At 41.8% G+C, this 15785-nt stretch overlaps 1 protein-coding gene across 4 annotated transcripts; it reads right to left on the minus strand.

Annotated features, from left to right (window-relative positions):
* Nucleotides 1–2642: 2642 nt before the first annotated feature.
* Nucleotides 2643–15505, minus strand: patl2 (PAT1 homolog 2). 4 transcript variants are annotated; one of them, XM_061966222.1, is made up of 19 exons: nucleotides 15361–15505; nucleotides 15000–15168; nucleotides 8493–8797; nucleotides 8369–8431; nucleotides 8240–8293; nucleotides 7341–7499; nucleotides 7179–7250; nucleotides 6962–7110; nucleotides 6295–6369; nucleotides 6097–6220; nucleotides 5514–5631; nucleotides 4774–4880; nucleotides 4657–4710; nucleotides 4430–4572; nucleotides 4204–4360; nucleotides 4003–4140; nucleotides 3516–3613; nucleotides 3314–3454; nucleotides 2643–3239 (listed from the first exon to the last, which is right to left on the minus strand). In XM_061966222.1, exons 1-19 carry the CDS (start codon nucleotides 15382–15384, stop codon nucleotides 3206–3208), a joined length of 2184 nt encoding a protein of 727 aa, XP_061822206.1. In that variant the 5' UTR covers nucleotides 15385–15505; the 3' UTR covers nucleotides 2643–3205. The 4 variants fall into 4 exon arrangements, with proteins under 4 accessions (XP_061822206.1, XP_061822205.1, XP_061822204.1 ...); XM_061966221.1 differs by having other exon boundaries at nucleotides 8493–8794; nucleotides 15000–15171; XM_061966220.1 differs by having other exon boundaries at nucleotides 15000–15171.
* Between the last annotated feature and the right edge of the window lie 280 nt (nucleotides 15506–15785).

Raw genomic sequence — 15785 nt, forward strand, 5'->3', positions numbered from 1 at the left:
TAGTTGGAAGTATAGGATTGTCCAAAATGTCTTAAAAAAGATGGAGACTGCAAACTACACTAGATAGCTTTGTGCCATTGATTGAAACTTTTATTAGCAGATTGCAGTTCGGTACATATTCCATACAATTGACCACTAAATAGTAACACCCGAATAAGTTTTTCAACTTGTTTAAGTCGGGGTCCACGTAAATCAATTCATGGCCAATGCTTCGGTGCATGATTACTGTGGTGACTTTGAAGACCTTTGAGTAGTAGCGCAGTCAATGGAGTGACTGTGTACAAGCAGTAAAACCCATTCTCTTGCCTCCTCACAGTGGGATGTTAAATTTAGACAGCTGCTGCCACCTAAGCTCCGCTGCCTTTGATTTTACGCATGCAGCCAGACCACGCTGGGGGAAAATACAGAATATATGGCTCAGGGACAACACAGGGCGGTTGCTAAGATTTTAGGTTAACAGGATCGTTTGAAATTTGACAGGCAAACCCGAGCATTCGAAAGACATTCATTGCATCCCTTCTGTCGGCACCTGCAACTTTAAGATGGGTGCACCATTCATGCCACAAGGAGGAGGTGGCAAGTGTGCTTGGATGAATGAAGGCCAGAAAAACCACATGTCAATCATTAAAAGAAAAAACAAAGTGCAATAGTGTTGTGGTTAAGCTTCCACCACAATGGGCTGATTAGATTAACAGTTGGGGAAACTACAATACTGAATTCCCCATTGATGGATTATAATATACATCACAGGCCCGCAAAAAACAATGTGCGTCAAAGCACGGTTTTCTTAAGTGTATTTGTTCTCTAAATTTTGACAGAAACATGCAAGTGTCTGTCTTTCAAACTTTAATGTCTGATTATGCAACAAACCAATATACTGTATATTACAAACATTTGTTTTTTGTTATGGTTTTAAGTTATTTTGAACATGTATATAGTTACAATATGATACAGCACATATTTCAAGTTTCTCATTACATGTCCAAAAAGTAGAAAAAAGCAGATCTTGTACAATGTTAAAATAAAGATAAATGCCTAAACACGTGCTTGTCATCCCGACTTGTGATTTGATCAGTTTGGACGTAAAATATAATCAAACGTGTAATATGAGGGGATTATACAACAAGTCTTATATTCACTGTTACAAACGGCCCTCTGACGGCAATAACTGCGATGTGGCCCTCAAAATTAAATTGCCCCCCCCAATCTAACCAATTAAAAAAACCAACATGTAATATCAAAAAATTATCTGACTGTACAGTATATAGTTTTAAGGATGAGGATTTACTGGTATTTAAAATGAATGCACTTTAAGAGAATATGCTAAAAACTACATTCCAAGACGTATTTGAGATTTGTACATTGATTTACAGGAATTTACTTGTCATCCTGGTCTCAAATTCCCTGTGACAAAAATGTACAATGAGATGGAAGCATTTCAGTGAAGATAAGTGTTTTGTACTCACCCCTAGTGTGGGCACACTGTACCAACCACAAGATTAACACACTCTGAAGCAGCAAGCGTCCCTCCATGGTGCACCTGAAAAAAAAAGGCCTTAATGTTTTCATAAAAGAGGATGAAGTGGTGAAGATGAGTGGCCAACATAGCCTGATTGTGAGGAGGTCATATACCCTTTGGCTGCAGGTGCCCCTCCCTCCAGACTCCCCACCAATCACCCAGTTCATCCACACCGGGTTTGCATACTCGCACATAAACACATATGCACAAAGTGACTAAATTGGTCACTTAAAGTATTAGCCCAGAAGAGCGCTTGGACAGTGATTGATCAACTCTGCTTGGCATCCTTTATGTACAGACAATAAAAGCATATTTTAAAAAGTGCAGGTTATGTAAAAATGTTATACGGGTAAAGTTTTGTTTTTTTCAGTCCCAAGTATGGTATCAAGCTTCACTGGCATGGCATCACTCGAGTGTACAGTGAAATGAATGACACATTGGAAATGGTGAGACAGATTTTTGACTTTCCATAGTGTCAGCCTATGCACATACACCAGGCGAGAGTGCCCCACTTACATGTTTTAAAAGCTAAATAAGCTTCAGGGGGGAAAAAAGAGAGATCTCACCTTTAACTTAGATTCCTCACCCAAAGTCCAAATCCTACTCTTATGAGGTCAAAGAGAGGTTAACGTCTCACCTCCTGGTCCACCCAGACCTCTCACATACTTGGCTTCTGCACAAACTCAGTAAACATCCAGTCTGGGCAACTTCCCATCAAATTACAGGCATTCAATTAAATGCCCATTGTCATTTTATAAGGTTTAACCCAACCGAGAATCCCAGCATGAAAAAAACAACTTACTTACAGTTCTTAAATATCATTTAGTTTGAGTGTAAAATCTATTGTTGCATTAAAAAGGTTAAAAAAAAGTAATGGTTTGCGAGAAAATGTCCCAAAATGAACTACATATTTTGCTTGCACTCAATGCGTTCTGCTAATCTTTGTTTTGCCAATAAAAAGTCCAGAGTTTTCTTATGTCCTGCTGAGGGTGTTCTTTCAAGGAATGTCTCACACAGGCGGCAAGAACAAACAACAATCATGGTAAATCTGGACTGCAGAAGGATGTAGCTTCCAATTTCAAAATTAGGTGATGACATTTTTTTTCCTGCACAAAACTGATCATTTTTAAAGATGTTTTTTTTATTTATATTGCAAGTGCTCTACAAGAGTGATATTCAAATGATTCCTGTTTCCAAATGAATAAATAAAAGGTCACATCAAATACATTACATGTATACACAAGTCATGCCTTTTTACAAAAAAAACAAACGCAAAACTGCATGGCTAGTGTGCATGGGGCCATGCTTTGACAACATCTAGTGATTACTATTAACAAATAGGTTTGGCTGTACAATCATAATACATTACTATACAATCCTCAACCGAGTCACACATTTCTGATCCAACGCAATTTGATTGTAAATACATAAATATGGACAAAAACCAGACTTCTGCGTAAATACTTAATTTAATCTGCTTGAGACCAAACAGAGGGGAAAAAACAAAAACAGCTAATAAAAGAAAGAAAGGGAAACAGTCTTTGGGTGTGCACAAATGTGAGGTAGAAGGGGCTAGGAATAAGAATCTAAATATAAACATAGCTTTGGTGTAATGTGCAAGTTTCACCTCTGCTTCTTTTGTTCCACTGCCACTTGGCATGGAGGTCTCTTTGGTTTCCATCCTGATCAGGACGGAAGAGCCAGGCATCCTGTTGCAGACCTAAAAAATACAAAAATAAATGTTCCATTTTGAATTTTAAATCCATTTGCTGTCAGGAAGAGGAGACAGCTTACTCCATGTTGCTTTTCAGCTGATGCACCGTGCGCTTGTCCAGGTAGCGGCAGAAAAGAGTCAGCAAGTTGGAGGGCAAGAGGAGCGGCTCCACCAGAGAACACTGGGAGAGCTGTCCCGCCACCTGGAATATTGTGTCCGTCCTGAAAGATGCCACCGTTATTAAAGACTCATGAATTGAACACATTTAAGAGTAAATTGTACCATGTCTCAAAGTCGCCGATGCTGGGCTCCAGGGGAACGCCAGAAGACAACAACTTCTCTCCATGGGACAGCAGTGCATAAAGCAACGACAGGCCGAACTAAAATGTGGGGAGCATATCAAATATTTATACAGTATAAGCATTTCCTTTGAAAGCTAATACTTTTTTCAGCCTATACTGCAATAGAAACAATATAAAAAACAAGAACTAGAACATTGCTTTAGTACTGCATGACACCAGGGGTGTCCAAATTGCAGCCCATAGTTTAGTGTCCTGTGGCAAATTCTAAAAATTAAAGCAAAAAGTAGGGTGGAGGGGAAAAAAGGTGGAATGACACTTGTCATGGCTTTGTATAATGCAATATGCCCCACTAGGTGTTATGACAAGTAACATTCCAGCTGTTTGTTTGGAAATGATGTGCTTGTCGCTCAGCAACACATTGTTCATTAGAATCAGTGTTCACACAATAAAAAAAAATCAAACAAGACCTTGTTCTGGCACGCTAGTGAGAGGCACTCATTGGTGGATGTTTCAGCTGACGTCAGAACTCTGAGGATCCCTATCAGCTGACTGAAGGTCAAGCTGCCAATCACATTCCGAAGAGGTGGGTAAAGCACTGGAAGTGTCTAAAAACAAACATATGTAAGAAATAATTGAAATTGTCCATTACCAGATAAAGCATCCCTTACCTCTTCTGTGTCTCTGCTCATCAGCGTGGGAAGATTGGAGGTCACGATCATCAGGATCTTAATGGCAGAGTCGTGCTTAAGAAACGGTATGAGCCGGGCGAGAAGCTTTTTGCCCTTTGGGACAACCAGGAATGGCAGAAACTCTCCTCCTGAATCTCTACATCCAGATAAATTATGGAATTGAAAAATCACCTTTTGACCACATGTTTTCACGTCAGTAACTCACAGAGCGTCATGATGCTGCATCTCGGAGAAGATGTGCTCCACCTTCCTCTGGGTCTTCTCTATCAACCTTCTCTCTTCAGGCTCGGACATGACTGATGTTTTTATCCGGTCTGTCTCTTCCACTTCTAACAGAACTATGAATAGCTATTGAAAAAAAAAAGAAGAAATGTTCATAATGTTGGGCGAAGACTGCAATGATAGTTTTGTCTCCATCGCCGCGTGCGGCACCTTTTCAATCTTGCTAAGGACCTCTAATCGCTGTCGTCTAGTGTCTTTTTGATCCTGCATTATGAAAGTAGGTGTCAGTCATGCAGGGTTTTTATTTTATACCATGGCAACAATCACCTCAGGAGGACTCTGAGCTTTAATCGCATGAACGGCGCCGATGGCACGCCGAGGAGAGTAACACGTGGACACCGCCACTTGACCCAGGGAGCCTTCAATGTGCACCACTGCAAAAACACATTCATAGCAAAAAAAATGTTAAAAGCACATTATCCAGGTCATTGACAAAGTGGACTTCCAAAGAGCTAAATGTGTGGCAGTGACATGGACTCTTTGTAGGCAAAGCACTTACACAAAAAATTGCTGAATTTCAGCATTACCCAATCAAATACAAACCCAGAGATGGAACGGCAGCGAGCAGAGCTTCACTCAATGTACAATCTGTCAGAAAATATGTTTGGCGCATACTCATTTGTTTCTCAGCATGTCGCTTTTTATAATAAGGACCTGATGTTGCCATTACTGATGAAAAGCAGTCCGGAAACTAAATTAAATTTATAATTTAATATTCAAATTTTTATATCAAGAAGTCAATGGGAACTAATGGCATGCGACAAAAAGGCTTTTGCAGAAAGATTTTATACACTAACTTTCTACAGCGTGCATAATGATTTTAAGTGTGACATTTTGCTGATCAAATAGACTGCAAAGCAAAGTCATACAGAAACTTGAATAGTACTCAGTCACTTTTAATGCCTCACCAGCCATTAACCTCTCCGCACGTCACTGACGAGTGACAAATTATAACCCCTACAAGCTACACAACATAGCATCCTCAAAAAAAAGGCAGGAAAAGTAACCTGGTGTGTATGCGTCGGTATGTTTTATGTAAGGTGTTGTCAGCTTGGGTGGCTCCCTCTTGCTCCTGATTCCCAGCTCCTCTTCGGCCAGCTTTGCTTCTACTCGCCGGTAGTACTCCTAAGATACAATCAGACGCAAATGACAGACACTATGTGCAGGGCTTATGTTCTGAGAAACCCAGCAAATGGAAAGTAATAGATACACCCCCAAAAAAATGTAAGGTACCACTTATGAATGATGACATTTGATGTGCGCATTACAATTATGAATACATAAGACAATCAGGAAGTACAGGAGAAAAAAAACCTATCCTTGCTACAGTCAAACCTCACACTAAAAATAAGTGTATTTTTAACACCATAGCTTCTTTTTTGATACATTTCCAACAAAATAAATATTCCTTTGTACTAGTCCTAGCATGCAGTGTAAAACAAGCTGAGAACATTAGTTAGCACTCAACAAATGGGCAAGTTGTTCCCATGGAAAAAAGACATTTCTTTTAAGATATCCAAGAATATGAAAAGGATCAAATCCCGAACAGTGAATAGAAACAACTTGAATAGACAAAACTAAGATCTATACCTGATAGTAGTAATCCTCAAGGTATGGATTCTCGCTTTGCAACTGGATCATCTGTAGCCGGATGATCCACTCCTTCTCCTTGGCTGTCATCAGACTACAGTAAGGATCCCAGCCCTCCATTTTTCTATGGAATGTTTCCATTTACTATAAACAAACATATACAGTCATCATCATCATCATGCATTTCTATTTACCCACCTCTGGAATATACGTTGTTTTTGGCTGAGTAAACGTTTATGTTGCGGGTGGAGCTGAGTGACCGGACCAGGGTATCTGCAAGTAAAAGCATGTCAAAAAAACAAATGTTAGAGTGTCCGCCCTGAGACTGGAAGGTTGAGAGTTCAAACCCCGGCCGAGTCATACCAAAGACTATAAAAATGGGACCCATTACTTCCCTGCTTGGCACTCAGAATCAACGGTTGGAATTGGGGGTTAAATCACCAAAATGACTCCCGAGCGTGGCCACCGCTACTGCTCACTGCTTCCTTCACCTCCCAGGGGGTGAACATGGGGATGGGTCAAATGCAGAGGATAATTTCACCACACCTAGTGTGTGACTATCCTTGGGACTTTAACTTTGACCTTTATGCATACACAAATTATTGCTTCAAAAATACTTTGTGCTGCAATTACCTCTTGCCATCACAGTTTAAGTTCAAATACAGTACTACCAAAAAGTAAAACATTTGGAATGACAGTTATTTAAAAATTGTGTATAAAAAAGCCAAAAAATACTTTTACCAAATTTTAGGAACCAATGAGGTACACCAAGAAGCTGATGATTGTACAGCGAGTTAAGTTTGCTTTTTTTTCCCCAGTACCATAAATATTCAGTATTTATTCCATTCTTGTCATCATCACAAACCTGACTTGTTGCACGGGATTAACCGAGGGACTGTAGAAAGGGGACGGCCTTGGCGAGTTGGCCCCGAAGCGGAGTTGCATCATTTTGGGAGCGAGCGGCCGCGGGGTAGAGGGGCACGGACGGTTTGCAGGATACATAAATCCTCCTGTCTGATAACAAGAATTAGGACAAAGCGCCACAATATTCCATAAGAGTAACCTTAGATCTGAGGAGACACCTGGTTGTAGTGCTGCCTCTGAGTTAAGGGCTGGCGTAAAAAGGGGGATCCTGGTATCATGGGTGCACGCATCTGGGAAGAAACTTGTCAAAATTGGAATATTGAAACTAATAAATGTCAAGCTGGTCATTCTGGTGCATATATTATGCAGGAACTATTCACCTGTGTTAGGTCTCTCGGGTCAAACTGCCGCCTACAGTAGGGTCCCCTTGGTTCTCCCCCTCTCCTACCCCTGAAGGAGGCTGCAGGATCCAGGAAGTTGGAGGTCTGGTGCTGCCCTCTGCCTCTGTGACCCTCAATTACACACACTATCGCACTGTCCTGGGGACCACAACCACATTTTATTTTAAATTGTATTCAGGCAAGTCCTTGTCACGTGTTATAAGACAGTAGAGATGTGACATTAGCGCATGAATCAAATCTTTTAAACTGTTCCTCCAAGTGAATGAGGAGAACTGATGGAGAAGTTGCAAGCTTTTTTTTAATGCACATGCAGACACGTCAGCATTTGTCCACCCGACTGGAGACTGGACAGGAAAATGAGTCAGAGTCAAAGAAAACAGCATTTAGATTTACTTTTGTGGCTCATCTCTCTGATGTGGAGATTAGCACGTGAACCTTAAAACACAATTTCGGGGCAACAAAAATAACGCTATTCTCAATTCAAACAGATTTTCGCAATATATATTTTGGTATATAAATTACGATGGCCCAAAAATAAAAATGTATTCTACTTTTTTTCTTTCTGTATTGTTAAAATTCTCTTGTGCTAGTTTTTTTAGGTGAGGGAAAGAAAATTCAAAATAGTCATGGGAATAGGACATCGCTTTATGGAATCTTAATGAAAACAAAAATAAAATTTGTCAATTCAGTCACCAATAAAGTACTGTAATATTGGTGTAAAAATATTCTGATCTACATCAGCTTACAACTGCTCCCAGTGATTGTTTCCTTTATTTTTTAAAAATAACGAGGATAACGATCCAGTCTTTTGAAAAGAACAGCTCAAGATCAGTCTCCCTTCAAAGAGCCCTAAATCCCAAATCTCCTGCCATCTTCACCTGAAGTATTGATCCAGAGATTCTTCGGGTCTTCCTGTAAGACGGTAACATCCACTGCAGGGAACATTATTTTGACAATCTCCAAAAAATGTGCAAGAGAAAACATAACTAAAATATAAAAACACTTACATCCTCATCAAAGGAATGGTGGTACATGACATTCCCACAGTCCACTATGGCGCTATCAAGACTCTGCAATTAAAAAGCAGGAGGCTTTTAATTCAGCACAACAATTCAGTTCGGCACAATCTACCTTGAGGCTCGGCCGTCCTTCCACTATCCTCATCACGGCAGGGTCTTCAAAGATGGGACCCCTGCCAAGCCCCCTCCTCGGCACTCTACCTCGCTGCCCTGTGGGTGGCCGGGGCATAAACTTCAGCCCCGGTCTGGGAGGGGAATGCAAGCTGTGAGGAGATGGAGGTCCTAAGAATGGAGGTTTCGGGGACAGAGGCGTCGAGTCTGGCGGCGGTGGTGGTGGCGTGGTTGGCCGACGCGGTGACTTGCCAAACTGTAGGAGGGTGTCGTTGGGATCGCCTGAGGCAATCTGGGAGTCTACTTCTAACACAAACAAAAGGGGGCAGCAGATTACGACAAAAAAACACCAACCTTCAAGTCTTTACTTTAACATAATAAATTTGATGGTAGGGTATATGTTGCATTCACCTGATGTCCGTCAAGTGAATGCAATCAACTACCGTATGTGAGGCTCGAAATGGTGGGCCAGCAAGAGTCTTTTGACTTTCTCGAAGAAAAATGCCCTATGCTTGCATTGTTTTAGGCCAGGGGTCGGCAACCTTTACCACTCAAAGAGCCATTTTGACCCGTTTCACAAATTCAAGAAAACAATGGGAGCCACAAAACTCTTTTGAAATTTAAAATTAAATAACACTGCATAAAGTTTTTTGTTTGCTTTGTGCCATGTATAAACCAGACACGCGGCCCACGAGACGTTATTTTGCGGGCAGCACAAACATTACATTTTCATATTAAGGTGCGGGCCGCAAAATAACGTCTCGCTGGCCTTATATGAATTTTAAATGAATGGCGCTTGACAGTGTCATACTTGCCAACCCTCCCGATTTTTCCAGGAGACTCCCGAAATTCAGGGCAACTATTCTATCGGATGTCTGCTGATTTTCACCCAAATAACAATAAGGGCGTGCCGTGATGGCACTGTCTTTAGCGCCCTCTACAACCTGTATAAACAGCGTGCCAGCCCAGTCACATATTGTATGCGGGCTCTGCCCTACACACGTAAGTGACTGCAAAGCATACTTAGTCAACAGCCATACAGTTCACACTGAGGGTGGCCGTATAAAACATCTTTAACACTGTTACTAATATGCGCCACACTGTGAACCCACACCAAACAAGAATGACAAACATTTCGGGAGAACATCCGCACCGTAACACAACATAAACAACGGAACAAATACCCAAAATCCCATGCATCCCTGACTCTTCCGGGCTACATTATACACCCCCGCTACCACCAAACCCCCCTCCGTGCGTCGGTTGAGGTGGGCGGGGTTAGTGGTAGCAAGATATCTCGATATCTTGCCTTAGCCTTGAAATAACACTTGATGCAAATAATCACACCAGTATGATGATTCTGTGTCTCCACTTTAAAACATTCTTGTTCATACTGCATTATGCAATTTTTTAACTTTCATGCAGAGAGGGAAATCACAACTAAGTCAATTTACCAAAACTGTATTTATTAAAGTTAAGCAGTGGCACAAACATTCATGTAATTTCAAAACAAAGTGCAAGATTGTCAGAGACATTTTAAAACAAGCTATTAGTGCACGATGTCACTAAAATGACATATCAAAACACTAAATTAAAGTGCACTTTTTGTACAGAAGGCCACTACAATATTTTAAAACTAATAAAGTCCAATTCTGTGCATGATGTCCCACAAGATATTTCAATAACTGTCAAAAATTATGCAGCATAATAGGAAATCAAATAGTGTATGTCCTTCGCTATGTGGTAGGTTACTGCGGACGTTATCTCCTGTTGACTATTTTTTTCATACGGTGTTGATCTGGAAATGGAAGACACCAGGCTCAATTGAGTCAGTGCTGGTTGCTTGGCGTTTTGTTGGTGTGGCACCGGCCGGAGACATGCGGAGTTTCAAGCACTCTTCATTCTTTAGCGGGTGCCTTTTCAAATGATGGTGCAACTTAGTAGTGCTGCTACTTTTTGTAGCAACGCCTTTGCAGCATACTTTACATATTACGGTTGTCTGTTCAACATCTTCCCGCTTGAAACCAAACCACCGCCAGACGATTAATTCTTCTTCCTTTATTTGTTACCAGATTCGCACCTTCTCTCTCTCGTATTACCACTCGCACTACTTCGCTTGCACCACCTGCCACAGCTAACGTTACCCATGCCGCTACGTCTCTGCTCGGCGAGGGCGTATGACGTTGCACGCGCGACAGTATGTGACGTAACATGGTGCAACTGCGTGAGAACGTATACTCAAATATTAACGAAAGTAATTTTCTACATCGCACAGAGACAAACCCGCGATATATGGATGCTGACAGAGTCGACCTCCATAATGTCCAATCCCTCTCACACCATGCACCGCACAGTGGAGGCCCCGAGTAGCTCTTTCAGCATTGGACCGTTACTTCCACAGTGCAAGAAGAAGCACTACTGCAGGTCCTTTCTCCCCACAGCCATAAGACTTTACAACAAACGTAATGTGATTACTGTGATCTTTTTTTTTTTCCCTAATTGTGCAATACATGTTAAGATAGTGTTTTGGGGACGGCGTGGCGCGGTTGGGAGAGTGGCCGTGCCAGCAACCTGAGGGTTCCTGGTTCAATCCCCACCTTCTACCAACCTCGTCATGTCCGTTGTGTCCTTGAGCAAATCACTTCGCCCTTGCTCCTGATGGGTCGTGGTTAGGGCCTTGCATGGCAGCTCCCGCCATCAGTGTGTGAATTGGTGAATGTGGAAATAGTGTCAAAGTGCTTTGAGTACCTTGAAGGTAGAAAAGCGCTATACAAGTATAACCCATTTACATTTGTTTTATTTTGATCTATACATAGTGCAATAGTAATAAATCCATATTGCGCACAAATTTTAAAGTTTTTCGTTATGTTTTACTTCTGTTACCATATGTAAAAACCTGCACTACAACTATATAATTTCATCATTGTGGGATGAATAAGTCTTTGTTCATCAAGCTATGCCAGAGACCCATAATGAATGGTATTCTACAGGAGGTACATAATTATTTTGCTTATCCACCTGCTGCCATTCTTACAGATGAATAAGTCACATTGTGCATTGAGATTTTTCTTAAATAAAAATACTATGTGCCAAAGTACAGAAAAGCCTTTGACCACTACATACACTATATTGCCAAAAGTATTTGGCCACCTGCCTTTACTCACATATGAACTTGAAGTGCCATCCCATTCCTAACCCATAGGGTTTAATATGATGTCAGTCCACCTTTTGCGAATGTTCCAGCTTCAACTCTTTTGGGAAGGCTATCCACAAGGTTGCAGAGTGTGTTTATAGGAATTTGACCATTCTTTCAAAAGCGCATTGGTGAGGTCACACACTGATGTTGGTCGAGAAGGCCTGGCTCTCAGTCTCCGTTGTAATTCATCCCAAAGGTGTTCTATCGGGTTCAGGTCAGGACTCTGTGCAGGCCAGTCAGGTTCAGCCACACCAGACTGTCATCCATGTCTTTATGGACCTTGCTTTATGCACTGGTGCACAGTCATGTTGGAAGAGGCCCGCTCCAAACTGTTCCCACAAGGTTGGGAGAATGGAATTGCCCAAAATGTCTTGGTATCCTGGAGCATTTAAAGTTCTCTTCACTGTTACTAAGGGGCCAAGGCCAACTCCTGAAAAACAACCTCACACCATAATTCCTCCTCCACCAAATTCCACACTTGGCCCAATACAGTCCGAAATGTACCGTTCTCCTGGCAACCTCCAAACCCAGACTCATCCATCAGATTGCCAGATGGAAAAGTGTGATTCATCACTCCAGAGAACGTGTCTCCACTGCTCTAGAGTCCAGTCGCGACGTGCTTTACACCACTGCATCCGACACTTTGCATTTGGTGATGTATGGCTTAGATGCAGCTGCTCGGCCATGGAAACCCATTCCATGAAGCTCTCTGCGTACTGTACGTGGGCTAATTGGAAGGTCACATGAAGTTTGGAGCTCTGTAGCAACTGACTGTACAGAAAGTAAGCGACCTCTTTGCACTATGCGCTTCATCATCCGCTGACTCCTCTGTCAGTTTACGTGGCCTACCACTTGGTGGCTGAGATGCTGTTCCCAAAGTCTTCTATTTTCTTATAATAAAAGGAGACAGTTGACATTGGAATATTTAGGAGCGAGGACATTTCACGACTGGATTTGTTGCACAGGTGGCATCTATCACAGTTCACTGAGCTCCTGAGAGCAGCCCATTCTTTCACAAATGTTTATAGAAACAGTCTCCATGTCTAAGGCCACGTCTACACTAAGTCGTTTAAGCCCTTAAACGAATAATTTAGCCTAAGCCCCGTTTCAGCCACACTGAACCAGCGTTTAAGGTCCCCCTCCTCGGATACATTTTTACACGGGTAAGTCAGCCGTGTAATTCTTGAATCTCCGGCACTTAGCTTTGTATGGACTCATTGATCGTTTACAAAGAGAGTTCGGAGAGGAAGGGACGCCAGAAAGACCACGCCCACACAGGATGTGACATCAGAAAGAATGCGCCACATCCAGCTTCATAATAAAGCGGTTTCGTAACTCCGAGCTAACCACTGGAAATATGAAGGAGAGTCATCTAGACATGCCTGGGTTTCTCCTACATGTACAGACGCTTGTGGAAATCACACATGAATACCTTAAGAGAAAGCGATTGCAGCTATTTTGGATACAACACTTCTCAGACTGCAAGAGAATGTCCGGCCGTGTCAGCCGTGTTTCTACTTAGCGAAAAACTTTGTCCATTTGTCGAAGGAGAGACAACGAGAATGCTAGCTCCCGTGGATATGACAAAAAAGGTAGCGTGTGCTTTGTATTACCTGGCCATCGAGGAAAACGGTGAATGCATTTGGACTGGCAAAGCAGACTATCAGTTATTGTCCGCCATGTATGTCATGGACTCAACGTTTAGGTCCACAGTATATAAAGTCACCAAAAACAAATTGACAATGAAGGTGAAGGCAAAACAGTGAGCAGTGTTCTGACCAGATATCTACATCCTAGTTTGATTGATGTAAAATGTTCTTTATCACATTGTTTACTCCGTGTTTTTCAACCACTGTGCCGCGATACAGTCTGGTGTGCCGTGGGAGATTATCTCATTTCACCTATTTGGGTTAAAAATATTTTTTGCAAACCAGTAATTATAGTGTTGTTGCAAATTATGTGTTGCTGTTGAGTGTCGGTGCTGTCTAGAGCGTGGCAGACTAACCGTGTAATACTCTTCCATATCAGTAGGTGGCAGCGGGTAGATAATTGCTTTGTAGATGTCGGAAACAGCGGGAGGCAGCGTGCAGGTAAAAAGGTGTCTAATGCTTAAACCAAAAATAAACAAAAAGGTGAGTGCCCCTAAGAAAAGGCATTGAAGCTTAGGGAAGGCCATGCAGAACAAAACTAAAACTGAACTGGCAACAAAGTAAACAAAAACAGAATGCTGGACGACAGCAAAGACTTACTGTGGAGCAAAGATGGCGTCCACAATGTACATCCGAACATGACAATCAACAGTGTCCCCACAAAGAAGGATAAAAACAACTGAAATATTCTTGATTGCTAAAACAAAGTAGATGCGAGAAATATCGCTCAAAAAAGATATGAAACTGCTACAGGAAAATACCAAAAAAAGAGAAAGACACCAAAATAGGAGCGCAAGACAAGAACTAAAACACTACACACAGGAAAACAGCAAAACACTCAAAATAAGTCACGGAGTGATGTGACAGGTCGTGACAGTACACCTACTTTAAGACAAGAGCTATAGTGATGCATGGTTGGTTATGGTGGCCCTGCAATGAGGTGGCGACTTGTCCAGGGTGTACCCCGCCTTCCGCCCGATTGTAGCTGAAATAGGCTCCAGCGCCCCCGCGACCCCGAAGGGAATAAGCGGTAGAAAATGGATGGATGGGTTGATTATGGTTTAAAGTCATAACGACTTTTTACTGTAAACAGAGTTTCGTTTTGTAATGATTTCTGCTGGTGGTGCGCCTCCAGATTTTTTCAAAGCAAAAAATGTGCCGTGGCTCAATTTTTTTGAAAAACACTGGTTTACGAGTCTAATAAAGATTTGATTAACTTATGATGGCTCAGGCGTGATTCACTACAATAGGGCCCCACAGCACATTGGATTCCAGTTAATTGAAATACCACAACACTGGATATTTCAGATAAGTTACATTTAAGAACTTGCACACAAAGCAACACTGGAGATGACTATGACTTGTGCATTTTCCACGCATAAGTTCTAGGTCTCGTTGCGCCGGGGACGAAGGGGGGCGGGGGTCTTAAACGGTGGCATTGTGTGTGGACACTGATATGGTTAGGTGTGATTTACCCTGGATAACCTTATCCGGCTTAGTCTAAGTGCTTGATTTTATACACCTGTGGCCGAGCAAAGTGATTAGGACACCTGCTTCTGATCATTTGGATGGTTGGCCAAATACTTTTGTCAATATAGTGTATGAGGGTTGGGATTAAACATTTGTGTATTTATTTATTTAATTATAAACGCCACGTAATTACCCATGCCGAATGTCTCCTCGTTGTGGACGTTGATCTCCTCATCCTCCTCCGCCATGGCCTGCAAAAGGCCACAGTCCATGTTGTTCTCGGCCTCATCTTCACTCCAATCATCTCCATTTTCAGGCCACGCGAGCTGCTGCTTGGACTCTTCTGCTACTTTTTCGGCCACCTGGTTGATATGATGATATTTTACATTTTAAATGACAACATCATGTGGAAATACGCCAGGAAATGTGTACTTTTTTTGGAGATACTCTCAACTTGAATTACAGTTCAGGATTAGCCGGAAGTAGATACCATTTGACGAATTTCGCTACATCCATCTATCAATTTTCTCCATTTAAAAACAATGTTAACTTACTTGCTGTTGCTCTGAATCACTCATTGTGTATTCCCTTAGTTTAGAGCGTACAGGCCACTGTGATTTTTGTCCGTGTTATCTATCTGTTATCAGACTGTTACAGACTCTCATTACTGTTCAATTGTCTTCACCTGTCCTGTGTGCGTGATGCTACGTGCTTACGTCATCACGCCTCGGGCACGTACCACATCGATTTTTCTGTTTTAATATGTATTATTTTGTTGTTGTTTTCTCAGTACGATTACAAAAGTAATCTTTTTACACCACTTTTGTCTAAAAATCTCAAATGTATTCAGTGCATATTTTCCCTCGAATTTTAATAGGCAAATACCGACATCTAGTGGTCAATTGGCAGTACGTTGTACCTCCACCGGCCAAATCATCATTTAGTCACCAGATTGGAGATTTTAGTGATTTTAAAAATA

This window comes from Nerophis lumbriciformis, linkage group LG11, assembly GCF_033978685.3.
Source record: "Nerophis lumbriciformis linkage group LG11, RoL_Nlum_v2.1, whole genome shotgun sequence".
NCBI lineage: Eukaryota > Metazoa > Chordata > Actinopteri > Syngnathiformes > Syngnathidae > Nerophis > Nerophis lumbriciformis.